At 39.8% G+C, this 25,012-nt stretch overlaps 6 protein-coding genes and 3 non-coding genes across 10 annotated transcripts; 4 read left to right on the top strand and 5 right to left on the bottom strand.

Moving 5' to 3' along the window:
- Positions 1-871: 871 nt before the first annotated feature.
- On the bottom strand, positions 872-6,103 carry LOC6651551 (ATP-dependent RNA helicase bel). Of its 2 annotated transcripts, none has more exons than XM_002073289.4 (5): positions 5,840-6,101; positions 5,049-5,512; positions 3,522-3,876; positions 1,571-3,448; positions 872-1,476 (listed from the first exon to the last, which is right to left on the bottom strand). In XM_002073289.4, exons 2-5 carry the CDS (start codon positions 5,088-5,090, stop codon positions 1,343-1,345), a joined length of 2,409 nt encoding a protein of 802 aa, XP_002073325.1. In that variant the 5' UTR covers positions 5,091-5,512; positions 5,840-6,101; the 3' UTR covers positions 872-1,342. The 2 variants fall into 2 exon arrangements, with proteins under 2 accessions (XP_002073325.1, XP_015032106.1); XM_015176620.3 differs by having other exon boundaries at positions 1,256-1,476; positions 1,562-3,448; positions 5,840-6,103.
- Positions 6,104-6,345: 242 nt separating this feature from the next.
- LOC6651550 (Hermansky-Pudlak syndrome 5 protein homolog) lies at positions 6,346-9,523 on the bottom strand. The gene is made up of 4 exons (XM_002073288.4): positions 9,091-9,523; positions 8,520-9,017; positions 6,956-8,454; positions 6,346-6,894 (listed from the first exon to the last, which is right to left on the bottom strand). Exons 1-4 carry the CDS (start codon positions 9,172-9,174, stop codon positions 6,462-6,464), a joined length of 2,514 nt encoding a protein of 837 aa, XP_002073324.1. The 5' UTR covers positions 9,175-9,523; the 3' UTR covers positions 6,346-6,461.
- Positions 9,524-10,033: 510 nt separating this feature from the next.
- On the top strand, positions 10,034-13,307 carry LOC6651549 (peroxisomal N(1)-acetyl-spermine/spermidine oxidase). The gene is made up of 6 exons (XM_002073287.4): positions 10,034-10,444; positions 11,330-11,735; positions 11,805-12,303; positions 12,365-12,646; positions 12,712-12,832; positions 12,891-13,307. The coding sequence occupies exons 1-6, from the start codon at positions 10,175-10,177 to the stop codon at positions 13,071-13,073; spliced, it is 1,761 nt and encodes a 586-aa protein (XP_002073323.1). The 5' UTR covers positions 10,034-10,174; the 3' UTR covers positions 13,074-13,307.
- A 496-nt stretch (positions 13,308-13,803) lies between these two features.
- Trnay-gua lies at positions 13,804-13,897 on the bottom strand. Its single transcript has 2 exons — positions 13,861-13,897; positions 13,804-13,839 (listed from the first exon to the last, which is right to left on the bottom strand). It is a non-coding gene; the product is annotated as a tRNA-Tyr (tRNA).
- Positions 13,898-14,282: 385 nt separating this feature from the next.
- Trnay-gua lies at positions 14,283-14,376 on the top strand. The gene is made up of 2 exons: positions 14,283-14,319; positions 14,341-14,376. It is a non-coding gene; the product is annotated as a tRNA-Tyr (tRNA).
- A 297-nt stretch (positions 14,377-14,673) lies between these two features.
- Positions 14,674-19,265, top strand: LOC6651545 (transketolase-like protein 2). Its single transcript, XM_002073286.3, has 4 exons — positions 14,674-14,722; positions 15,237-15,639; positions 17,258-18,856; positions 18,915-19,265. Exons 2-4 carry the CDS (start codon positions 15,536-15,538, stop codon positions 19,090-19,092), a joined length of 1,881 nt encoding a protein of 626 aa, XP_002073322.1. The 5' UTR covers positions 14,674-14,722; positions 15,237-15,535; the 3' UTR covers positions 19,093-19,265.
- Positions 14,789-14,882, bottom strand: Trnay-gua. Its single transcript has 2 exons — positions 14,846-14,882; positions 14,789-14,824 (listed from the first exon to the last, which is right to left on the bottom strand). It is a non-coding gene; the product is annotated as a tRNA-Tyr (tRNA).
- A 45-nt stretch (positions 19,266-19,310) lies between the features above and the next one.
- On the bottom strand, positions 19,311-22,787 carry LOC6651544 (transcription termination factor 2). Its single transcript, XM_023179877.2, has 5 exons — positions 22,683-22,787; positions 22,263-22,460; positions 22,033-22,199; positions 20,612-21,967; positions 19,311-20,549 (listed from the first exon to the last, which is right to left on the bottom strand). The coding sequence occupies exons 1-5, from the start codon at positions 22,708-22,710 to the stop codon at positions 19,527-19,529; spliced, it is 2,772 nt and encodes a 923-aa protein (XP_023035645.1). The 5' UTR covers positions 22,711-22,787; the 3' UTR covers positions 19,311-19,526.
- Positions 22,788-23,095: 308 nt separating this feature from the next.
- LOC6651543 (protein farnesyltransferase subunit beta) lies at positions 23,096-24,960 on the top strand. The gene is made up of 5 exons (XM_002073284.4): positions 23,096-23,148; positions 23,363-23,477; positions 23,569-23,825; positions 23,897-24,556; positions 24,620-24,960. The coding sequence occupies exons 2-5, from the start codon at positions 23,379-23,381 to the stop codon at positions 24,861-24,863; spliced, it is 1,260 nt and encodes a 419-aa protein (XP_002073320.1). The 5' UTR covers positions 23,096-23,148; positions 23,363-23,378; the 3' UTR covers positions 24,864-24,960.
- The last annotated feature ends 52 nt before the right edge of the window (positions 24,961-25,012 follow it).

The raw sequence follows: 25,012 nt of genomic DNA, 5'->3' as shown, positions 1-25,012 counted from the left end.
TGCATATGATTCGTATGGAATAGGTTGCAGGCCAGAGACTCACTAGCATCAAGATTTAAACGAAAAACAATTTGAAATCAGACATTCAAATATCAAACTTTTCCATTCGCAGAAACAAACTTTTTAAAGTGTTTAATTTTCGACGCGACATTGAAACAAAGTTTTTCCATTTGCTAAATTATTTGATTTATTTTTAGCAAACTTTATGTTTTTTTTTGTTGTTTTTTCTTTTCATTCTGTTTTAATTACTTCTGTTGTATTTTGTTTTTGTTTTTTTTTTTCTGCCCTTTTCATATAGTACATAATATATATTAATATATATCTTTATTAGTTATGTTTTTTAAAATCATCAAATTGAAATTGAAGGTTTTCTTTTCCTTTTCACATATCTTTTTTTTTGTTATTTTGTTTTCTGCGCTTCTATTATCTCTCGTTTTTTCTTCACTATTCGTAATTAGTGTTTGTATTTAAAGAAAAAGATTTAATTAATAAACGTATGTGAGACGTGTGTTGTTCTTTTGTTATTGGTTGTAACTTATAGACAAAAATTCAAAAAATTTCTCATTTTGCTTAAATATTCTAAATATTTGTGGTTTAGCATATTTGTAATATGTGTTTGTGTGTGTGTGAGTGTATACGTGTGGGTGTGGGTTTTTTTGCATTTTCCATTGTAAGTAAATTGAAATTGTTTTATAAATCTGTTTCCTTCTCTTAGGATGAGGAGGTTTTATGGGATGGGATGGGAGGCGAGAGAGGGGCTCTGCTGGCTTGCTGGCTGGGTACGCCTATTTAATATAAACTATACGTCGTGTGTGTGTGCCATGGGGTAGAATTAGACTTATATATAGTATATATTTTATACTTTTTGCAATTAATTTTAAACAATTTATTTTAATAGTTACTATTGTTATGGATGAGTGTGGATGGTGGATGGAGGGAGCATTACGGATTGTGTTGTGGTATTGAATTGGGGCGGAGTGGGATTGGATAGGTTGATGGTTAGTGTATGTATTTTGTTGTGTTGCGCTGCGCACAGACAGTTTCTCTTTCACATTTACTACTTCTATATAGTATATATATCAATATATATGTATGTATATATACGGATATATAATATATAGTTGTTTATCATCATCGGTTCAACTGATTGCGTTCTCGATTTCGTTGCCACCTTCTCTTCATCTTAGGTTTCTTGGTATTCTTCCTCTACTCCACACTTACAATCCTCTTCCAATCTTAGTTAATTGCGAAAGTTGCTATAATGCGACGGCGACTGCTGATGCGATTGCGAATGCTTGGCGTACACAGCCCGTTGATGGCCCTGGGGATGATGGGCCCTTGCTCATTGACCCCACCAATCGGGTCCGTTGTTGGAGTGCGACGCTCCGCCGCCATAGGAGCCTCCATAAGAGCCGCCGCCACCTCCTCCACCGCCGCCTCCGCTGCCGTAGTAACCGCCACCGCCTGAGTTGCCTCCTAAAAATAAACCACAAAACAGAAAACGTTATCAACGTCAAGAGAGAGTTGTTCTGTGTGTATTTCGATATTATTGGCCACTCACCAAACTTACCATACGAATTGCCATTGCTACGGTAGTTACCACCTCCGCCAGGAGCGCCACTACGGCTGGGTCCGCCACTGCGACCACCTCCTCCGCCGCCAGAGCTTTGACGATAATCGCGGGAGCCGAAGCCTCCACCATAACGGGCTCCGCCGCCGCCGCCACCACGACGCTTGGCACCGCCATGTCCACGATCCGAGCTGAGCATATCTTCGAGGAAATTGGGAATTTCCTGTTTGGTCTCAATAAGCAATTCTAGCAGATCGGAGCAAATGTTGCGATTCTTTTCGTTGAAGAACGACGTGGCCACGCCGAGATTACCCATGCGGCCGGTACGGCCAATGCGATGCACATACTCCTCCACATCAGATGGCAGATCGAAATTAATGACATGCTTAACATGTGGAATGTCCAGGCCACGGGCAGCCACTGCGGTAGCCACCAGAATGGGGCAATCGCCCGAGCGGAAGCAACGCAATGCCTCCTCACGCTCTTTCTGGGTACGATCGCCATGAATGCTTGTCACCGGGTGATTGCACTGATAGAGGAACTCCTCCAAAGAGTCAGCCCCCTTTTTGGTCTCCACGAAGATCAGCGTTAAATTGTCCTTGCAATACTCGGGCCCATCGCGAATTGACGACAACAGATCCAGGAGATAGGACCGTTTGTCCTGCTCGTAAACCCAAAGAATGGTCTGCGTAATATTCTCCGATGTAGAGCCAACACGGCCGACTGCAAGGAAAATATAATTGCTGAGGAAATCGCTGGCCAGCTCCTGTATTTGTTTGGGGAATGTGGCCGAGAACATGAGTGTCTGGCGCTGGCCAGTAGGCGGCATATTCAATTGCTCGACAATGCGCCGGATTTGAGGCTCGAAACCCATGTCTAACATGCGATCGGCTTCATCCAGTACCAGGAATCGGATATTCTCTAGGCCCACCTTGCCGCGTGTAATCATGTCCTCCAGGCGACCCGGAGTGGCCACAATTAAATGGCATCCGCGGTCTAGTTCTCGCATCTGCTCGCTAGTATTGTTACCGCCGTACAGAACTGCAGGACGCATCCGGGAACGGTAAGCGAACTTCTTAGCCTCCTCAAAGATTTGAGTAGCCAGCTCGCGGGTTGGTGCCAGCACCAGACCCAACGGATATTGCTTCCGACGGCTGTACTGACGATTGCTCTGAGGCGGCGACGAAATCCCATGCTCGTACATTTGATTAAGAATGGGCAACAGGAAAGCCGCTGTCTTACCAGAGCCGGTCTGGGCACAGGCCATTAGATCCCGGCCGCTAATAATGATCGGTATGGCGTACTTTTGCACCGGTGTCGGTTTGTCATAACGCGCTAAATTCACATTGTTGCGAATAATTTCCGTCAGCTGCACATCATCGAACGATGTGATGTTCGGCGGCACATTCTGGCCCGTCGCCTCCACGGGTATATCCTCGTATTTGTCAAAATTGATACCGGTGTTACCGACGCCGAACAGCTCCTGTTCCAGGCGCTCATCTCGGGCGCCCAATTTTGTGTAATCGGCGTTGCCGCCTCCGCCCTCCTTCCAGCGGCTATTATATCCACCGCCGCCTCCGCGCTCCCCGCGATTGTTGAAGCTTCTGTTATTACCGCCACCGGGTTGACCACCATCCACAGATCCGCCATCGTATCCAACTGAACGTTCTGGCTCTTGCCAGCGATCATTACGTGGTTGTTGCTGCTGTCCATCTTCGCCCTGCTCGTTAAGGGCGGTGTTACTGCCGCCGGCGCCACCGCCACCACCACCGCCGTTGCCGGGACCTCCCCTGAACGAAGGGCCACGTCGGTCCCCGAAGTTTCTACCTCCACCACCGCTGCGATTCCAGTCACCACCGCGACGCGAGTCGTAATCTCCTATATATAATGAAATAAGACACCAGTAGAAAAGATTCGAATTTTTTCAAAGAGAAAATATGTATGGGCTTACCGTTATAATTATCTTCGTAACGGCCGTTGCCGCCGCCACCTCGTCGACCGCCTCCGCCGTTGCCAAAACTTCCGTAGTCGCCGCTTTGGCGATTATTATAACTACGATTGCCTCCTCCTCTGCGATATTCACCACCACGCTGTTGCTGATCCCTACTATCCTGACGCTGGGGAGCAGCTCTTGATTCAAAGCCCTGTCCTTGGCCCTGATTATCTAAATCAGCGTTGTTGTTGCCACCACCACCACGAAGATGCGGGGGCACATAAACACCACCGGAGACCGAATTAGTGGAAGTCTTGCTTGTTATGGGGCCGCTATAGTCAGCTGAACCGCCATTCAAGTCCAGACCAGCAACCTGTAAGAAACAAAAAATAACAAAGCAAAGCAAAAATGCCAAAAAGGTTTAATAAACCTTAAAACACCAAATACAAATGATGTGAGTGTATCTCAAGTTCAACGAATTTTTACGACTCTTACGTCCCCTGTCACCCTTCTTTACCTAGACTATCGTGGGCTTGTAATAACAAGTTTTCGGTCAGTCAAATGGTGCCTCTTTCATTCTGTACCCGCTCCGCTACTGTCATCCATACCCCTCTAAGACGTTTATTCGCGAAGCTTAGCTTATTCCCCGCTTAGCAACATGTGCTATTTCTTGTTCTTTGCTCTTTCAAAGCTCAGATTTGTATATGTATGAATGTGTGTGTGCTTGCATAGATATACATACATACATACATACATACATATGTATGTATGCTTTGTTGTATGATGTGTAACCACAGTTAGATATAAAAAAATTATTATTATTTGAGAGGAATAAGAAAATGTATGCCATGTGCTTTCTTTGTTTGCCTTTCCTATACTTTGGATTGTTATTTTTGCATTTCACCGAGTGTTTTTCAATGAAAGTGCTGCCAATCTATAAAGAAATTTAGTGATGCCCATATAACCACCAAAAAAATTTCTAATTGTATTTGTGAGAACAAAAAAAAAAAGTTTCATAGTATTAGTGAGAAGAAAAAGAACAAAAGGAAAAAAACATACGTTCCACATGTGCGCGCAAATGGCACGAATGGAGTCAAAGCAAGAGCGAAAAAAGAGAGAGAGCTGTCGGGCAGTGTTGGCTAACTACCAACTGTCAAAATTAGTTAAAAATTTTTAAAGTCCCGGTTTGGCACAATTTGTAAAAAAAAAATGAAATAAAGGGCACTGCAAATTTTACATATTTATACGTATAAACTATAAAATTCTATGCAGAATTCCATATCTACAATTATAAAGAGTATTTCCCTCATTTTCTCATTTCTTTTTTGCCGGCCAATTTCTCAGCACTGTTGCAATATAAAATTGGTAGCACAAGGGGTGTAAAAAGAAGAAAAATCATAGAAAAGAAATTACAACGTGTGTGCGTCTGCATGTGTGTGTGTGTGTGTCTGCGAGTGTGTTATGAAATCAATAAATTTCTAGCCATACACACATATACATGGTCACACATACATATATGTATATGTATAATCGCACTCTACTTACTTGCTGCTCTAGACCTGTGCCATTTTGGATAGCATTACTCATATTATCCTCCAATCAGTTGCTTGTTTTTTCTCGCTTTCCGTTTAGGAAAATTTCACAATTGCTGATATGAAAATTGCCTTTATTCTTCGTATATATGCACTTTTATTAAATAGTTGTCTTGTTGCTGCTACTGCACTTAGTATCTATACGTTTTTCTTTAGTTTTCCCGACTTCTTAGGTTCCACAAGCTACTACGTTCTTATGCGAAATTCGGAAAGGGAAAGATGTACTTTTTTTCTCACTGAGTTTTTGTTCGTTCAATTTAAAACTGAAACTTTATATATATTCACTTGGCCTGCTGATTATGCCAGTGCCACGACAATTACAAGCGGTCCGTAATTGTAATTACAATAAAATTGAAAATTACAACAAATTTTCCGACGCGTTTCGCGTATCGCGTTTTTTCAGCTTCAGACGCGTGTCTAAAAATAGGGATGGGAGGAAGTATTTATATAAGGTTAGTTTTTACGGCGAAACGGCAAATTCCATCCATAGAAGAATATCCCAGTGAACATTGACCCGACCCCACCTGACTGCTATTATTTTTAGTCCGACACATTGTAAAGTTAAATCAAAATGACACGAAGGTAATGTAATAAAATAAAGGTGATAATGAGGTAATTTCGCGTACGAAATCAGGTTTTTTAAAGTAATATAGCATAGTACTTAAAAACGTGATTATAAAAATATTCCTTCCCAGCAGTACCCAACAAACCCTCAGTGCGAACCTGTTATTTTTTACAACTTACCATCTGTTCCATCCCTGGGGCGTAGAATCCGTCGATCAAAAAATTATCGAGCAGAGATGAACATAGGCAGCGATGCCAGGGGCGGCGGCAATTTGAAGTTTTGAACCTAGGGAAACTTGATTAGTTAAATAAATTTCGTCTTTGAGCCGCAAAATTATCGTCTAATGTTATTTTAATGCTGTTATTTTTCTAATGGAAGAGAAATGTTGTTTTGCAGTTGAAATTTTGTATAAATCTAGCCAAAATGAATATATTGTGTCGCTATGTTGTGTTGTATAATTTTTAGTCCAAGCGTTTGTGTTAGATCGCTTTTGATAGGAAAATCAAATGATACAGATTTTTACTTGTTTATTGCACAAACAAAGTGACATATAGTTATATGGAACATATGGGAAATAAATGCTTTTGGTATTGGCTTCAGCTTCTTGTGAGCTTGGTTGAGATTACAATACATACATACATACATACATAATTGGAATAAATAATAGATTATATATAATGTATAATATATATATATATATATATATGTGGATATATGGCTATATAGACTTTTTATTAACTAAACCCTGTTCTAAATCGTGTAAGCAGGTTACCTCGTCCTTGACGTGGCCCATCAGACTGTCTATCCTTTGATGAGGCATCTTGTGTAGAACTCTCTGTCGATTGCATCGTTTGGAATGTAAGAGCTCCACTTAAAAATCAGAGCCAAAGTATCCATTGTATCCAAGTGGTCCAGTGCGATATTAAGAAAGCAGTCCCATGTGTAAAAGAAATGCCGTGTCAGTTGTTCGTGCTCGACGCTGGTCACACGTTCGCAATTCACACATTGAAGACGTCCGCGTTGCAATTCGACAAACTGTTCGAAACATTTCGTCCACCCGGTGACGTTAAACTGCCTACCCAAGTCAAGGAGTAGTTCTGGCTGCCCATAGTTAAGTACAATGGGCAGAACCTTATCCATATTTTGTTCAGCCAGATAGAATTTAGCCAGGACGTCTAGCAGAGCGGGCACAGCCTGGACCACATCAAAACATTTAAGTTGTTCGTTTCGAGACCTATTGAAAAAATATTTAAATTATCTACATGTACTCATGTTTTACTTTATTAACAACCCACCAAAAGTATCTAAGCAGAACTGTGCCAATTTCGTGATACACACACGCATTATCAAATCTAAGTGGAAAGGAGCAATGATCACAGCGCACAATATCGGGATCCGCATTGAGCTGAACAAAACCATTGGCTATGTAATCTCTGGTCGCATCATCCATTTCCCAAATGAGTTCTGGATTCAGATAGTTGAAATACATCTCCAAGCAATTGCGTTCAGCCTGATCCATAGTCTCGCCATTTTCTACCATTACTAGAGCAAGCTTGCCAAGCAGACAAATCAACTCGTTGGCCGCATATTCATCGAAGACGGCGCGATAGCGTTCCACGCAATGTGTCCGACTAAACTTGGCGCTCTTGTAAATCAAATATAAATTGTATATGGTTTTCTCCTCGGGACTGATTAAGTGCGATGGAGGAAGAGGATGTTTGCTGCTACTGCTTCGACGGCTAACTATCTCCTGATCATCATCGTTCGATTCATACAAAGCCTTGATATCCTTAAATGGTAGCGATCGCTCGCTGGCCGGAATTAACTCTCGGACCAATTGTTGCTGCTCCTCGGCAAATATGTTAAACTTGTACTTGATGATGTTTTTGCCGAATTTTCCAGTAACAGTGAGCAATGCATCCTTTATGTGGCCGGAACCTGTTTTAGCTGTGGGTTTTCGATTATCGCAGAAGGCATTCTCCAGAACATAGACGCCTCGTGGAGTTGGCATCTGGCTGGCACCATTACCACCTCCACTCCCGCTTAGGCTGCGCTCAGTGGTGGTAGCTGTCGAGCTACCGCCAGAGCTCTGGGCATCCGATCCACTGCTGGCGGTACATTGGGCAATAGCATCAAATATCACTGATATATCATTGAGCAATTCATATTCCTGCCTTTCGATAAGCAGCTGCTTGAGATGATTGAGCAACTTCAGGTCATAGTTCTCCTTGGCTTTATCTGCAAAATATTTAACATGTTGTCGCAGCAAATTGGCGCACTGCATCTGCATGTGTTTAGACTGCATCAGGTCTATAGCCGTGGCCTGTAAAGTCTGCAGCTGTACACTGTAGAGTGACCCCGTTTGGGTGAAGACAAAAATCTCTAAAGATTTTGATACACGGCAATCGACAATTCTCTCAAATTGATTGCACCACAACACAATCGAAGAATGGCGCATGTCAAAGATGTAAAGACCAAGCTCGGTAAAGGCCAACAGGAAATCCCTGCCCAGCCGTTGAATCTTGGCGAATTGCAACTGCTGCGGCTGATGCTCCAGTAGTTCATCGTTGGATTCAAGTTCGGTCTCTGTTTCGAAAACGGGTTTATGAATTTTAGCAGGAGCCATGGCCAGAGCATTTTTGAACTGATGCGTCTGTATGACCTCGCCCTCAAAGTCCACCTCCCATATCCGTGTACCAGGACGGGCGCAATAAATGCGCGATGGCTGCAACGACTCCTGGGGCGATATGAAAAAGCAAGCGCCATACGCTCCATCTCGTGGTCGGTTGCCAATCTGCAAAAACAAAAACAAGCTTGTATATCAATAACAAACCGAGAGGCAAAAATTTAGCATCTTACCTGTTTATACTCTTCGTACTCTGTATTGCATAGAATACATTTAGTGGCATTGGACACTAAAAGTAAGGACTCAAAATCATCTATTTGAACAATCGGTGAGTCGAGATAGAGTAAAGGATGTACACTCATATTTAGTAGCAAATTGTGTCCAATGAAGGAAGACAGCAGGACAAGATTGACTTGTCCTCGGGTGTCACCGTAGTAGAATTGCTTTTCATCCTGCGTCCAATGAATGCAAGTAACCTGTGCCTGATCCAAATGCGTGACTATTACCTGGGGCGAAGTCTGCGACGACAAGTTGACTGCGTAGACGCAAATCAAGGACTTTTGGGTGGCAAATGCCACATACTTGTTGTTCACGGATATGCTCAGATGAGTGATGGCTCCATGTTTGTTCGGAATGAGATGTAAGAATTTACCTTTACGGTTGAATAGATATAGCGATCCAGATGTGGCCCCAAATATAATATAACTGGCTGAAACGTCAAAGCAAGTGTACTAAAGAGTAACGAAAGAATGAGAACGAAAGTGAAAATTGGTATTAACCGCAAAAAGGAATCAAATTACATACCCTGATGCGATTGGCATGCTTCAATGGGAGCGACAAGGACAGCGAAAAATCAATAAAGTTTGTTAGGCAATACGATTCAGTCATCTTGTCAAGCAGCTTTCAACGTTTAAATGGAATGTTTTAATGATTTTATTTTCCTTAAATTACAATTTAAACTATAAATCACATTTTGCTTTATTCCATGGATTTCCAATGTTTTTTTCGTTTTTCTCTATCTTGATTTTGTTGTTGTCGCGAATTCGTGCATTCGTAGGAGTATCCGCAAAGTGTATAAATATAAATTAATTAATTCCGCACATGAACAAATGGCTACGATTTAGAAAAACCATTTAAAAGCGCACTCCGTTAAACAAAATTTATTATTATTTTTCTTTTACAAAACACAACAATGCTTTTGAGGTGCAATGCTTGGTCTGTGAAACGGGTGTGGGTGTATTGGGTGAAACGCTGAACCCAGTGAACATATTTTATGATATGTATATTTTTATTTACTGCATGCATATATGTATATATGTTATGGTTATGAATTATATTAATACATATATTATATATTATACGAATTGAAAAATTAAAATTGCGACTATAATTTGAGATTTAAACTATCCTATCTCTCAAGTTAGATCGAACTGCACATGGTGTGCGAATTTTATTATAATCGGTAAAGGTTGTTTTGCCATATAAATAATTTTCTACTTATTTCTAGTGTAGATAAAAAATAGCTAGGCAAAACATTTTAAATTATTCAAATTTATCCCTTAAAACAATAACCACCCCTGAGGTCCAAAAAACAGGTGAAAAAAAAAAAACGTTTTAAGTCGCGTGAGTAAACCGCTCGCGTTTTAAAAACAGATAACAAGTCAACCGAACAATCATCGCTTATCGATAAGATTCGCGAACAGCACTTGAGCATTCTGGCAACCTCTTTACCAACAGCTGTTGATTACCCTCCGCCCCCGCTTTTAACAACTGTTTGATGGAAATGTCAAAACACGGTCCGTGAAAAGTGCAATGAGGAGTAAATAAATGTTTTTGCCAAATACGATAAACAATAAAGAGATTAATCATAGTCAAAAGTGAGCGTGCAATGGGTGATAAGGAGGAGCCAACTACGCCAGCACCTTCGCCAACGGAAGAAGGTTTAATGTTGGGATTCGGCTCAGCAACTTCTGGTAGCAATGCGTCGTCCACCTCCAACTTAAGCAATGTTAGGGTTTTGATCATTGGAGCTGGCATGGCTGGTCTTTCGGCTGCCAATCATTTGCTACAAAATGGATGCGATGATTTTCTGATTGTGGAGGCTCGAGGGCGCGTGGGCGGGCGTATTGTGTCCATACCGCTTGAGAACAATCAAAAGGTATAGAGTTATGTAATGTTAGAAATCGCAAGAAATGTGTGAATCCAATATTTAATGTTGCTAGATGTGGTGGTGCCCTGTTCATATTCCGGCAGTGTCAGTCGCCACCAATGTATTTATTTTACAAATGTTGGATTTGGATTATAGATTTTTCCCGTTCACAGCTGTTTAGTTAACACACACGCACTCATACACATTTCCATGTATGTACATGTATTGATGCGTTTAAAAATTGAAAGTGTTTCCTGTTCCGGCTTTAGCTATTTATAAATAGTTTTAAATTTCACCTATGCTGTTCCCCTCCCTCATCTTATTACTGTTTTTATGTCCTTGCTTAAATGTTTGGCTTTGTTTTGGCTTTTTAGCTGGGTTTTCTTGTCATTGTCAGTTTGTTTCCCAGCAAAGCAACTTTCATGCTCCAGTTTACACAATTTCTCCACAATTGTTATACAATTTTCAAACAATTTCTAGATAAGATTGGGTTTAAATAAGCCATATAATGATTAATGCAACGACTGGCCTATGATCACGTAAACAATTTCATATAAAGTTCCGTTTTTTAATTAGCATATAGACCTATTTTACACTAATAACATACTAAGTTCTAGGTCAGTTCTTATCTAATAGAAAGGTATTTCAAAAAGCATTTATCTATTTAAAGAAAAGGCATTATCATTTCGTCATTTCGACTCTCCCAGACGAACTTAAGTGATTTCGTTTCGATTACACTGTACAACACAATTTTCTTTTCCAAATACAAACGAAAATATGTACCTCTTTATGAAATTGTACCTAAAATTTCGAGATTTACTTTCAATATATAATCTAATTGGATGAAGTACTGCAATTCCTTTAAACAGTTAACTAAATTCTACTTTCTTATAGGTTGAACTGGGCGCCAATTGGATACATGGTGTCCTAGGTAATCCCATTTTCGAAATTGCGGTTCAACATGGTCTAGTCAGCGTTGTGAACGTACCAAAGCCCCACAAAGTGGTGGCCACCACCGAAGAAGGTCATCAAGTTCCTTTCAGCATACTGCAGGAAATCTATGAGGCTTATGTCTGCTTTCTTCGACGTTGCGATGAATATTTCCTTTGTCAATATAGTCCACCCCCAGATATACATAGCGTCGGCGAGCATATTAACTATGAAATTGAGATTTATTTGAATTCAGTTCAAGATCCTAAGGAAAAACAATTAAAACAATTGATATTTAATTGTTTGCTTAAACGAGAGACATGTATTACAGGCTGTAATAATATGAACGATGTGGATCTCCTGGAGTTAGGTGAGTGGTCTTAAAATATATAAATTGTCGCAAATCTTATCCCTGATTTTCGTTTTGCCCATTTTTTAGGAAGCTATACGGAACTGCAAGGGGGTAATATTGTTTTGCCCTCCGGATATAGCTCTATACTGCGACCACTAAGTGAACAGATACCGAAGCAGTCAATAATAACCAAGTGCCCTGTAAAAAAAATACACTGGAAGCGAAAAAAGACATTTACTGGACTGGAAACAGTCGATGAAAATTCTGAGAACGAGGATTCCGATGACTCGGAGAAGACTGTGACGGAGGTGCCAACGGGAAGCAATGCAATGCGTGAGGCATCTGTGGAATCAAATGGCAGCAGTTGTGATTATCCTGCGGGTAATGTACGCGTAGATTGTGAGGACGGGCGAGTTTTTCATGCTGCCCATGTGATATGCACAATACCCCTGGGTGTACTCAAGCATGCACACAAGACCCTCTTTGATCCGGAATTGCCCCATTACAAACAGGAATCTATTGAAAATCTCATGTTCGGTACCGTGGACAAAATATTTTTAGAGTACGAGCGTCCTGTGAATTTCATGTGAGTTATCAATTTTATTATCTTAAATTCCATTAACTTGTTTAATGCTCTTTCATAACAGTGCAGACATATCGGAAGTAATGTTGCTGTGGGATGACGACAAACAGCAATCGCATGCCAGCGAAGACGAGCTGGCCAGCGAAGCCTATCTCAGTAAGAATTGGTTCAAGAAGATATACTCCTTTGCTAAGATGACAGATACGCTGCTGTTGGGCTGGGTGTCTGGCCGCGAGGCAGAGTATATGGAAACACTTTCTCACGATGCGGTAGCGGAGAAGTGCACGGAAATTTTAAGAACTTTCCTGCGAGATCCACATGTGCCCAAGCCAAAGCGTTGTGTATGGTATGTGATTTCTTTACAACAAGTTAGATGTATGTGCACAATATATACATATTTTGCTTACTTAGCACGAGTTGGAAAAGCCAGGCCTATACTGGCGGAGCTTACACCTCGATTCCTGTTGGAGCAACCCAAGAAGATATTGAGAATTTGGCTCAGCCTTTGTATGCCACTCCACATGCTATGAAGGTACATAGGTTTACCAGCATTAAAAGCTCAAAAAAACTAATCTTTCTAATTTTGTCAGCCCGCCATTGTGTTTGCCGGTGAGCATACGCATTCCAGTTTTTACTCCACCGTACACGGCGCCTATTTAAGTGGGCGAACGGCGGCCCAGTATTTGTTGGCCAATGATGAGCCCGATGAGATTATTATGGAATCGGATGGCAGCGACTTAAGCGCCTGGATACAGGGCATTGCCTTGGACTGAACATCAAACAGATTCTGTATTATAATTTATTTTTGATTTATTTTGCTTAATTTAAGGTCATTTTGTATTGCTTTTTTAGCTAGTGATATTTCATTTCTGTAATAAGCTGTAAAGTTTTTTTTAATGTATTATTTGGAGCATTTGTTTACAATATTTTGTTGTTATCCACAATTTGTATAGTACTAAAATTATATTTTTTTTCTCGTCATAATAAAGCTGAGCTGACAAACTGTACACTCAAAACAGCAATCACTGTATTTGAGTTAAACACGAATATGAGATGTGCACAAAATTAAAGTAACTATTAATTGTTTAGTCTTAATTAACATATAATAACGCATAAATACATATATGCCTATTTTTATAAATTCATAATTAAATAAAATCAGAATTCACGTTAAGTTAGATGCAGAAGTACCAAAAAGAAACTTGTAGAACAAAAGCGGAATGAGATAATTGTACATTTTAATATATAATGTTGTTAACGTTAACTATTTTGCTAACTAAATTATGGATTAGTTAAAATTTTTAAGACAACCTATCTGGGGCAGCAGTTAAAATTTATACATTCGTAATAAAGTAGCTATCTATTTATTTTGTATTTATATCAGATTATTAAAACTTGTGCGCATAAAGAGAATAAAAAAACACGCTAAATAAAATAATCTTCTCTCTGTGTAGAAAACATAATACTAACGACTAAAATTAATGAAATTCAAAAACAAAAAAATCCTTCGAGCCGGATTTGAACCAGCGACCTATGGATATCTATTGCATGTTTCACCAACTACAGTCCACCGCTCTACCAACTGAGCTATCGAAGGTTGACAACAGCCAGCGTCATTGTCAATTTTGATTTCCAGTGATTTGGAGATTTTCAAATTTGGCTGAAACATTGTAATCGTAGAAAACCCAGTATTTCAGGTATTTTTATGATATCTTTCTGAAAAACTATAACTTATACCATTTATTTGCATTTCGATGCACTTTTGGGGTGATTAAACAATAATGATTTTGAAATTTTGTTAAAGTATTTTATTGAAAGTTTTTTCGGCTTGGCAATTTACCATTAATCAAGAACTAGTTTCAAGACGTTATTAATATCATAAGTATGTATGTAGGTAAAACGAATTTTTAGTCCATTTCGTGACTCCCAAGTATGAAATTTCCCTGATTCACAAATTTGACAATAGCGCTGGAGGTTGTTAACCTTCGATAGCTCAGTTGGTAGAGCGGTGGACTGTAGTTGGTGAAACATGCAATAGATATCCATAGGTCGCTGGTTCAAATCCGGCTCGAAGGATTTTTTTTGTAAATTTTTTAATTTAATTTTTAAATTTCTTTTTTAAATGCATAACATATAATTGTAAATATAATTCATCAATAGGGTGGCAGAACAGATAACCTATTCAAAAAATACATATTTTAAAGCACAATTGATGTTTTGTTTTTGGTTTTTTATCAAGATAAGTCATTCAAATTTCGATCTAGTTCGATTCTGCTTTACTTTCAGTCGAGATAGAAATTTGTAGAAAAGTGCACATATTGTTAATTCCTAGTAAAAATTAAATTTCTGGAAAAAATACACATTCATATATATAAATAAATCAAAATTGAAAGTTAAGAAAATCGAAGAAATATTCCAAACGGTAGGTAATTTAAGCATAAATATGTACGAATATGAAAGTCTTTTGGAAAAAAGTGAAACAAAAAATTCCTTCGAGCCGGATTTGAACCAGCGACCTATGGATTTCTATTGCATGTCTGGCCAACTACAGTCCACCGCTCTACCAACTGAGCTATCGAAGGTTAAAGCTTTCCGTCGTCATTGTCAACTTTGGTCTACGTCAAGAGCGGGGAGGGAGTCAAAAGAGAAACGTTCAACAGTTTTTTTAATTGGGGTATTCTTTCCAGTTTTAAAGAAATTTTAATAAACGAATATCGTTTACTGATCACATTACGATCACTCATTAACAGTAACAGAATTCAAATTACAATAAATTGCAATAACGAAAGCCAATTTCATTCGATTTGATTTGGATGAGAGCTTTTAGACTTGACGTATAAATGATGTTAATTTTCGTTATTACTTAAGATGTTGCTTTGTTCGATTATGTGATGGAGCCAGTGTATTGTACATAGTATATGCCTATCTCGTTTCAGCACGAACCTATTCCAACGAAAATCCAGCGATAGAGAGATAACAACGACTCCAAAGGCGGCCCCAAAATTGAGGGAATACAGAAAAGCAGCCCCAGCACCGGCAGAGAGTTTAGTTTGTTCTCAGACGCCGGCTGCAGTGGTTCGTTCAATACAGCTCTAAATTTGCCACCACCAAATTTTAAGTCCTCAAAACGGCAGTTTTATTTTCTCTCGTTTGCAATCATACGAGTTTTGCCTTTTGGATAGCTAACAAAAAGAACTTTAACTTACTTCCAACAACAATATTAAATAAAACGAGAATGTCGTACCATAAGCCTGAAGCAAAAACTGTCCAGGATCTGAAGGATTTGGCTCATAAATTGCGTATACACTCGATTGTGTCCACCGAGGCCTCAAAATCAGGGTAAGCAAACAAATAAAACCAAATTGTGAATGTAAAAAATTTGAATTCAAATTTTAAAGTGGTGCACCTTGCACTTGTTGCTGTAAAGGTGACCTCCAGAGTTTAGTAGAAGTGTTCCAAGCCACGTGTTTTGCTTCAATGCATCGCCGTTTTAAAAACTTTGAGGGTGCCTTCAACAATATGTGTCTACATTTATATAGTGGTGTGTTTGTACATGTGTATGTGTGTTTTGTGTCGTCGTTTGCTGATAAACTTCGTTTCAGTCTTTTTAATTGCTTAATTTGTTTTTTCAATGACCTTCACTGACCTTTAGAAATGACACTTATATTTTTTACCGACTTTCATTTGTTACATTCATTGTTTTTTATTTTGTATTGAGCGTTTTATGCGTGGCTTTTTTCCTTCACCCCCCTCCATTCAAAAACACACACGCACACAAACCGGTCAAATACACAGCGATAGCGGCGGCAAGCAAGCTGGCAACTCTGACATAACGGCTGCTGTATTTGAATGGGAACATTTGATGAACTTTTTTTTTTTTTTACAAGTTTGTGTAATTAAGCTAAAGATAAGCCTAGATTGATTATAAACTGAGAAAATGATGTGAGGCAGACAGAGACGGGGATAGTAAGAAGAGATAAGCAACAATTTTATCACCAGCCTGGTATAGTTTTTCCATTTTTCGGCGTTCACCGCCTCTGATGTGAGATAAAGACTGTTCTATATATGACCTCTGGTGATCTGATTACTCATGCCATGACAGACTGGACATCCTTAGAGGTGACCAGCTGAAGTGTCTTACATACCACATGTTAATCGAAAATCAGTGAAACATTGATAAAAATGCCGGCAATGACGCGAGACTTGAGATTTGATCACCTTCATTAGTACTTGGTACCACTTGGCAAGGAGAAATTCATAACCATGCAAAAGCTGCGTGTAATATGGGATTCGGATAGACGATGGACATTTGAATACTTTTAAAATTTGATATTTGTGGGATTTGTTTATGCAAATGAATGAGATGGTATAATAAAGGAAACCGGTTAGCGTTATGTTACGTACATACAATGATCTGTTTATATACATATACATACATATGTACGTACATATATATGAACATACATATATGTATGTATATTTGAGTGGTACTTGAACAAATATTCGTATCTATATTTGTACACAAATCTTTCTACATATGTATGTGTATGTGCGATACGAAAAATATATTTATACCCATGTATGTATTTATGTATGTATGTATGTAGATTTGCTTAGGGGTAAGACGAGCCCTTTATTTTGTCTAGAGTTGCAAACATTTTGCGGTTGGAGTTGTGCCAGGAAATCTAAATAAACTTTCTTCATTTGATTTCTTGTTTGTACCAGGAGACATAAATATACATACATACATACATACATATGTATGTATGTGAATGTGATCCAAGTTCAATATACATATGTACATATGTACACACATATCTATGTATGTACATTTGTCTATAGAATTTTCTATGTCAGCGAATTTCGAATCCATCCTAATTATGAATGATTAGGTCTTTATAATACATACATACATACTTATATTAAATTTAAATATTTATTTTCATTTGTATTGCAGTCATCCAACATCATGCGCCTCGCTGGCTGAGATTATGTCGGTGTTGTTCTTCCAGCAGCTACGTCTCAATGTAAAGCATCCACGTGATCCCTCAAGCGATCGTTTTATCCTTTCCAAGGGTCATGCTGCTCCCATTTTGTATGCTGCCTGGGCTGAGGCTGGTTTGTTCCCCATTGAGGACCTTAAGAATCTGCGTAAGATCGACAGCGATTTGGAAGGACATCCTACACCACGTTTGAATTTCATTGACGTGGGCACCGGTTCTTTGGGTCAAGGTGTGGCTGTCGGAGCCGGCATGGCCTATGTGGGCAAGAACTTTGACAAGGCCGATTATCGCACCTATGTGGTTGTGGGCGATGGTGAATCCGCTGAGGGATCTGTGTGGGAGTCTCTGCACTTTGCTGGCCACTATGGGTTGGATAACTTGTGTGTCATCTTTGATGTCAACCGCCTGGGTCAGTCTGAGCCTACATCATTGCAACATAAACTGGACGTGTACAGAGATCGTTTGGAAGCTTTTGGATTCAATGCTTTGGTAGTGGACGGTCATGACGTCGATGAGTTGTGCAAGGCCTTCCATTGTGCCGCCAATACCAAGAACAAGCCCACGGCAATTATTGCTAAGACATTCAAGGGCAAGGACTTCCCCCAAATTGAGGATCTAGACAACTGGCACGGTAAGCCTCTGGGCGCCAAGGCTGATACAGTTATCAAGCATCTCCAAGGACTGATCGTTAATCCCAATGTCAAACTGACTCCCAAGAAGGTTGGCAAGACTGGCCTGGCCCCCGAGGTCGATATTAGCAATGTAAAGCTCTGCACTCCTCCCAATTACAAATTGGGCGATTCCGTGGCCACTCGATTGGCCTATGGCACTGCTCTGGCTAAGATCGGGGCTGATAATGACCGAGTGATTGCTCTTGATGGCGATACCAAGAACTCCACTTTCTCCGATAAGCTGAGAAATGCTTTCCCAGAGCGTTACATTGAGTGCTTTATTGCCGAGCAGAATCTTGTGGGTGTGGCCATTGGAACCGCTTGCCGTCGCCGTACTGTTGCATTTGTATCCACGTTTGCAACATTCTTTACCCGTGCCTTCGACCAGATTCGCATGGGCGCAATTTCTCAGACTAATGTGAACTTTGTCGGCTCCCACTGTGGTTGCAGTATTGGTGAGGATGGTCCATCCCAGATGGGTCTCGAAGATGTAGCCATGTTCCGTACTATTCCTGGCAGCACGATCTTCTATCCATCGGATGCTGTGAGCACAGAGCGTGCCGTTGAGCTGGCTGCAAACACAAAAGGTGTTTGCTTCATTCGTACATCACGCCCCAACACCAGTGTCATTTACAACAATGACGAACCCTTTACCATTGGTCGTGGCAAGGTAGTGCGCCAGAAGCCCTCCGATGAGGTTCTCTTCATTGGTGCCGGCATCACTCTCTACGAGGCCTTGGCAGCTGCTGAGCAGCTAGAAAAGGAGTGTATTACCGCTCGTGTGATTGATCCCTTCACTGTGAAGCCTCTGGATGTTGATTTAATTGTGGAGCATGGCAAGCAATGTGGCGGACGCATTGTTGTTGTGGAGGATCACTACCAGTAAGTATTTAGTACTACTTCATTGAAAATTGTAATTAAATCTAATGCTATTTCACAGGCAAGGCGGTTTGGGTGAGGCTGTTCTCAGCGCTTTGGCTGAGCACCGTAACTTTGTGGTCAAGCATCTTTATGTGCCAACTGTTCCACGTTCAGGACCTCCAGCCGTTCTTATCGATATGTTCGGCATCTCCGCCCGCAACATTGTTACTGCCGCCAAAGCCATCTTGAAGAAGTAGAAACATGGAATGAATTTTTGTATTTCCATAGCTTACATGCACATATAATTAAGTTTGATCCATTTATACAGGAAAATTTTCCAAATCATTGATGTAATTTGTTACACTTTGCCTCCACATGCCTATTCGAATCATATGATGAGGACAAAATTAAAATCTTTTTATAAACAAAATATATTCATTTTTATTCTTATTGTATTGCATTAACAGAATACAGAAAACGGGGGCTTAAAATCATATATGTTAATATCTTCATTTTCAATTTTAAAGCTAATATTTGGCTACTTTCTAAATTTTTATGCTAAAGCTGTTATTGGAAAACAAAATATTTGGCATAAATGTTAAAAAGCAATCTATAGGATAACTAAAAATAAAAAAAAATTATTTCATTGGAAACCATATCGAATATGACTTAGAAATTGGAAGTTAATTTACTAGAGTCCGAAAAGCTTTTTGAGCTCTTGAAGTGTAAGGCGACCACTGTTAGGCAAACGCCCTCCATTGATCACCATTTTGGCCAACTCTAATTTATAATCCTGAAGTGCTTGAATACGCTGCTCAATTGTGTCCACGCACATAAACCGATAGATGTAAGTCTTCTTGTGCTGGCCATAACGATATATGCGATCCTGAGCCTGTTTCTCCAGTTGGGGATTCCAGTGAAGATCAATTAGCAGCAAATGATTAGCAACATTTAGATTTAGTCCAACACCGCCAGCGGTGAGAGATAGAAGAAGTACTCGTTTCGAATTATTCGTGTCATTGAACTCGTCAAGAACAAGTTGACGATCTTTAAAACTCATTTTTCCATTAAAAGCAAGCGTCTCCCAAGAGAGGCTATCCAAATGTTTTTTAATAACATCCAAGAAACTTGTCCACTGTGAGACTACAATTACTTTGTCATTAGTTTCATTGAGCACTTGCTGCAGCTTGGCCGAGATAAGTTTCATTTTTGACGAGAGATTGGAAAATTGAAAAATAGGATTGTTAGGCCGCAACAATTTGGCAGCTGTACCCTCATCAGGCAAAACAACGTTTAGATCGGTGGGTGTTGCTTCATTGTTTGGCTCCTGTTTTTCCGTTTGATCCATTTTCAAAAAGGTAAGGCATTTCTTTTCTTCTTCAAGCTTGAGATTGCCGTTCTGATCTTCATAATCAATTTTTATCTCTTGCTTAACTGATGGTTTTTCTTCCTTCTTTATTAGGAATTTAAACTGAGACTTTTCCTCAATCTTGTAATTGTAGTTGTCATCTTCATGTTTCATTTTTAACTCTTGCTTAAAAAATGGTTTCTCTTCTTTTTTGATTTTAAATAGAGATTCTGACTGAGCTTGAGACTCATTGGGATTGTAATTGTCCAACTCAGCTAAGATATCCGTTTTTAGATGACCAACCATTTCGTCGATATCATCGTTCATCTTGTTAAAATCTTCGGTATTCAAGGTGTCGCAAATCATCTATGCAAATCGGATAACGTAACAGTAAAATAAAGGAAAATATTTGCTTGAATTTTACTTACTTGAACCATAAGTCCAGGATGACAGCAAAACTGACGCAGACGCAGGAGTAGTACCAAAATCACGATGCCTTTGACTTTAAAACCTGCGGTATAGCCCATTGATTTAAGGAATCGTCCATATAATTCACTATAAACCGCTTCAAATATTTTAGGCATAAATACAGGAGTTTTATCGTTACAATAGTAGTTCAGATCAGGGTTTCCCTCCCGCCGTTGACGTAGGTATTGTTCAAATATAGATTGCGAGATTGACGATAAAATTTGATACACTACTAATTCTGCATCCGACAGTGTGACTTGAATGACTTCAATAATTAACTCGGGGAGCGATGGCATTTCACCGGATTGCTGCAACTCTGACTTCGTACGGCGCAACATTAACGGTTTTATAATGGCATGTAATCTACAATGGGCTTTTATGCCCTGATTTAAATAATCTTTACATTGTTGCAGTGATTTAAAATTAGGCACTTTCAAGAAAGATAACAATGCGAGAACATCGATTGCCTTGTTATGTACCGGAGTTCCAGTCAGTGCCCAATGGCATTTTGCATCTAAGGCACAAACGGCACTGCAACAGGCAGTTGCTCGGTTTCGAATAACATGGGCTTCATCAAGTATCACCCGATGCCATTTGACGGCGAAGAGTAACGACGAGTCATATAATCTTTTGCGCTCTTTTGCTATTGTGTGGTAAGATGTTATTACCATATCATAGCTAAGAAGGGTCTCCAGATCGATATTTCGCCGATTTGGACCATGATATATAAGGATTTTAATGTAATTATCGGTTACCTTGCTGGTTGCTTCGTTAGCCCATTGCTGCATTACGCTCATTGGACAAATTACCAGGGTTCCAGCCCGTCCATATGGACCTATGTCACTATCACTATCATTATCGGTAGTTTCCATATCCTTCATTGGAGCCACAGGTTTTTCTTCTTCTTGAACCGATTCGGTTTTAAATAGCGGCCTTGCTTCCATTTGGAATGAATTAGTTGGCTGTTTATTTTCAGCCGTTTGGTCCTCGTCGTCGTAACTAAATAGCGAAAAGATGGGCTTCTTCTGTTCAACTTGCAGGCTATAAAATTGCCTATTCCACTCAGTCTCCAGCGCCTTACGTTTAATATCCTCCTTCTCCCGGGTCTCCTGTATTGTAGAGAGCATTAACGAAATCATACTTAGGGTCTTTCCCAAACCCATATCGTCGGCAAGGATTCCTCCTCGAACCGCCTGCTTTTCTCGATATTGCAACCATTTAAGTCCACGCTGCTGGTGTTTCAATAAGGGAACCAATAAAGCTACAGGCTGTTCAGCAATCTCTTCTGGGCTTGGTTCTACTGGCTCGTGCAGCACCTAGATTATGAAAAATAAAACTACAGACTACAAGATCAAAGAGATTTACATATCTTCATATCTACCTTTAAACAATCCATTATTGTGTTTTTCAAATGGGAATAATCAGCTGCGCCTTTTACCTTACGACTTGCCAGGGTAACGTCATTAAAGTCCCCATTAAGGAAATCATTACTTAGTTCATCGTTGGTATCTTTTTCTGTAATTCCCGCAAATTCAAGGGAGTAGCAATCTATTTAATAAACGATAAGTTTAAGACTTAAGCGGTTATTTTGTTGTCTTAAAGTGCACTTGCCACTTTCCAAGTCATCATCATCCCAATCTGAATCAAGCACTTCATTTTTTATGTTGGCGGCAACATCAGTTTTCGACATGTTGAAGCATGTTTGCGTATTGCCAAAGTGTGGCAAGGATCCACAGAAAGAAACAGACGGCGAGACCGATCCTTCTTCAGTTAAATCTATTGTTGGTTGATCACAAGTCAAGTCAACACCTATATATATATGCAGAGTTTTTAAACAGATCGCCAATATTTAAGTAAATAATATACATATGTACATACATACATGTGTATAGTTTTAAATTTGATCGCCAATATTTAAGTTACCAAAATGTGTACAAATGTATTTATATATGTACATTCTAATGTATGTATCGATTTTACTTACGTACATGATAAAAACAATTAGAACAATTGTTTCAATTGTTTACTTACATTCCATAATCTGCGAATTGGGTTCCATTTTACAAATTTGTGATGAAATTTCTTTAAAGTATGTCCGCGCCAACGAAAGCGCATAGAGGTGAGCTGCAAGCTAGAGCTGGAAATAACATCGATGGTACTATCGATACATCGATGTTTTTGTATTTTTATAAAACATCGATGTTTGGTCTCACTATCGATGTTTTTCCTTTTTTTTTGGAAATTGGATTTTACTAATCCAGCGTTCCATATGAACGAAGAATTTAAAAACATTAAACTCGCGAAATAAATTAATGATTTTAAAAATACCGGGCAAACATCGAAACATCGAATTTTTTCCAGCTCTACTACAAGATCAGTGATGACACCTATCGATATGTTATCGACAAACATATCCGATAATTGGGTATGTCTTTAATATCGAATTTTCTTGTCAGGTTATAGTAGTTACACTAAGCAACAAGTTTATTGCTAATAGGTGCTTTTTTAAATTAAATTTTGCTTAATTCTTCTTAAGGTTAATGCACACGAAAAGTGTACCATACCTAATTATTTAAACTTAACTCTTTTCATTTTCAGTGGTTAATTTTTGCATAATTTTGATAACGTTTTAAAGCTGATTGGGTAAAATCCCATGTTGGCCAGTGAATGTTTTATTTATTTTAATTTTTTAATTTTGCGCTTATTGACAGCAACGAGCCAAATAACATGTGGCCCGAAGACGAGCTTCTGTTTCGAAATTTCCAGCATCTAAAAGGCTGCAAGTTTGACGATGAAAAGGTGGCCACAATTACGTCCAGAGAACAGGTGAGTAATAGAACATACAACTTCCAACCCTATACTGCAATCATAGAGATATGTAATTATAAAAAGTAATTTCGCATTGACTCATTTACAGCAAAAAACGGAAAGTTCCGTGGAGAAATGCTTCGACCGATTCGAGCAGATGCAATTCCTTAACCCTCGCCTCACTCAGCTAAACCGCATTGAACACCAGCACTATCTGGATGTAATGCTACGCAGTCTTCCCTCGAATTATGAGTGCTTGGACAGTAGCCGTGCATGGTGTATCTATTGGATTTTACAAGCGGCGCAGCTGCTGAGTTTCACATTTGATGAGGAGACGCTCGACCATGTCATACAGTTCCTTATTAAGTATGTCATTTGAATTTCATTAGCCACCAGCAATCTATTAATAATCGAACTGTTTTGATTCGATGTTACAGATGCCGAGCACCCACAGGCGGGTTCGGTGGCGGGCCGGGCCAATACGCCCACTTGGCACCTACATACGCTGCCGTCAACAGTCTGTGTATCATTGGCAGCCAAAGTGCCTATCGTGCCATCGACAGGGAATCGCTGACACAGTTTCTGTTCAGTGTACGCGAAGCGGATGGCTCTTTTCGTCTGCACGTGGATGGAGAAACGGATGTGCGAGGTGCCTACTGTGCCATTTCCTGCGCCAAGTTGTTAAATCTGCCCCAGCTTGTTTTGAAGGAATTATTTGCTGGCACTGGTGATTGGATAGCAAGTTGCCAGACATATGAAGGCGGATTTGGTGGTGCTCCCGATCTTGAGGCGCATGGCGGCTACACTTTTTGCGGCATTGCTGGCCTTGCTCTGCTCAACGAGGCACACAAATGTAACAAAAATGCACTGCTCCGATGGACATTGCGGCGCCAGATGAGCTATGAGGGCGGCTTTCAGGGACGCACCAATAAATTGGTCGACGGCTGCTATTCTTTCTGGGTGGGTGCCACTATTCCCATTACACAAGCGACAATGCCTGGCATGGAGCACACCCTATTCGATGTGGAGGCCCTGCAAGAATATATTTTACTTTGTTGCCAAAAGCAAAACGGTGGCCTTATTGATAAGCCTGGAAAGTAGGTGGTTTGACCTATACATATCGACAATGAATTAAACCCTATTTATCTTTCCCATTGCAGACCCCAAGATCTCTACCACACTTGCTACACTCTTAGCGGTGTATCCATAGCACAGCACTCTGAATCCGCAATGAGTCCGCAAGTTCTGGGAGACTTGATCAACGAACTTCTGCCCACCCATCCATTGTTTAACATACCACCGAAGTCGGTGGCAGCTGCTCTCAGTCACTTTTCGAACACAACTGAACCGGATTCTGATGGGAACGATAGTACCTGGAAAATGGATGATGAGGAGGACAGATAAACAAAGCAACACCGAAAAAGAATTGATTAGCAATTTAACACCCAAAATGAAATTCTGTAAACTAAATTTTTATTAATAAATGACTTTTCCAAATTTACATTTGTCCCATTTCTTCAGAGTAATTAAATTCAATATTCTGAAAGAAAAAC

This window comes from Drosophila willistoni, chromosome 3R (genome assembly GCF_018902025.1).
Source record: "Drosophila willistoni isolate 14030-0811.24 chromosome 3R, UCI_dwil_1.1, whole genome shotgun sequence".
Lineage (NCBI taxonomy): Eukaryota > Metazoa > Arthropoda > Insecta > Diptera > Drosophilidae > Drosophila > Drosophila willistoni.
The sequence above is the reverse complement of the archived record's forward strand: the minus strand, read 5'-3'. Positions and strand labels throughout refer to the sequence as shown.

Coding starts and splice junctions, on each gene's coding strand:
- LOC6651551 (XM_015176620.3), bottom strand. CDS start 5,090: ATGAGTAATGCTATCCAAAATGGCACAGGTCTAGAGCAGCAA. Junction 3,877..5,048: donor GCACAGGTCTAGAGCAGCAA/GTAAGTAGAGTG, acceptor TGTTTCTTACAG/GTTGCTGGTCTGGACTTGAA. Junction 3,449..3,521: donor TTACGAAGATAATTATAACG/GTAAGCCCATAC, acceptor CATTATATATAG/GAGATTACGACTCGCGTCGC.
- LOC6651550 (XM_002073288.4), bottom strand. CDS start 9,174: ATGACTGAATCGTATTGCCTAACAAACTTTATTGATTTTTCGCTGTCC. Junction 9,018..9,090: donor AGCATGCCAATCGCATCAGG/GTATGTAATTTG, acceptor GTTACTCTTTAG/TACACTTGCTTTGACGTTTC. Junction 6,895..6,955: donor GTTCTGCTTAGATACTTTTG/GTGGGTTGTTAA, acceptor TTTTTTCAATAG/GTCTCGAAACGAACAACTTA.
- LOC6651549 (XM_002073287.4), top strand. CDS start 10,175: ATGGGTGATAAGGAGGAGCCAACTACGCCAGCACCTTCGCCAACGGAA. Junction 11,736..11,804: donor TGTGGATCTCCTGGAGTTAG/GTGAGTGGTCTT, acceptor CCCATTTTTTAG/GAAGCTATACGGAACTGCAA. Junction 12,647..12,711: donor AAGCCAAAGCGTTGTGTATG/GTATGTGATTTC, acceptor TTGCTTACTTAG/CACGAGTTGGAAAAGCCAGG.
- LOC6651545 (XM_002073286.3), top strand. CDS start 15,536: ATGTCGTACCATAAGCCTGAAGCAAAAACTGTCCAGGATCTGAAGGAT. Junction 15,640..17,257: donor ACCGAGGCCTCAAAATCAGG/GTAAGCAAACAA, acceptor TTTGTATTGCAG/TCATCCAACATCATGCGCCT. Junction 18,857..18,914: donor GTTGTGGAGGATCACTACCA/GTAAGTATTTAG, acceptor GCTATTTCACAG/GCAAGGCGGTTTGGGTGAGG.
- LOC6651544 (XM_023179877.2), bottom strand. CDS start 22,710: ATGGAACCCAATTCGCAGATTATGGAAT. Junction 22,461..22,682: donor CAATTCGCAGATTATGGAAT/GTAAGTAAACAA, acceptor ATATATATATAG/GTGTTGACTTGACTTGTGAT. Junction 20,550..20,611: donor ATCCTGGACTTATGGTTCAA/GTAAGTAAAATT, acceptor CGATTTGCATAG/ATGATTTGCGACACCTTGAA.
- LOC6651543 (XM_002073284.4), top strand. CDS start 23,379: ATGTGGCCCGAAGACGAGCTTCTGTTTCGAAATTTCCAGCATCTAAAA. Junction 23,478..23,568: donor CAATTACGTCCAGAGAACAG/GTGAGTAATAGA, acceptor ACTCATTTACAG/CAAAAAACGGAAAGTTCCGT. Junction 24,557..24,619: donor CTTATTGATAAGCCTGGAAA/GTAGGTGGTTTG, acceptor TTCCCATTGCAG/ACCCCAAGATCTCTACCACA.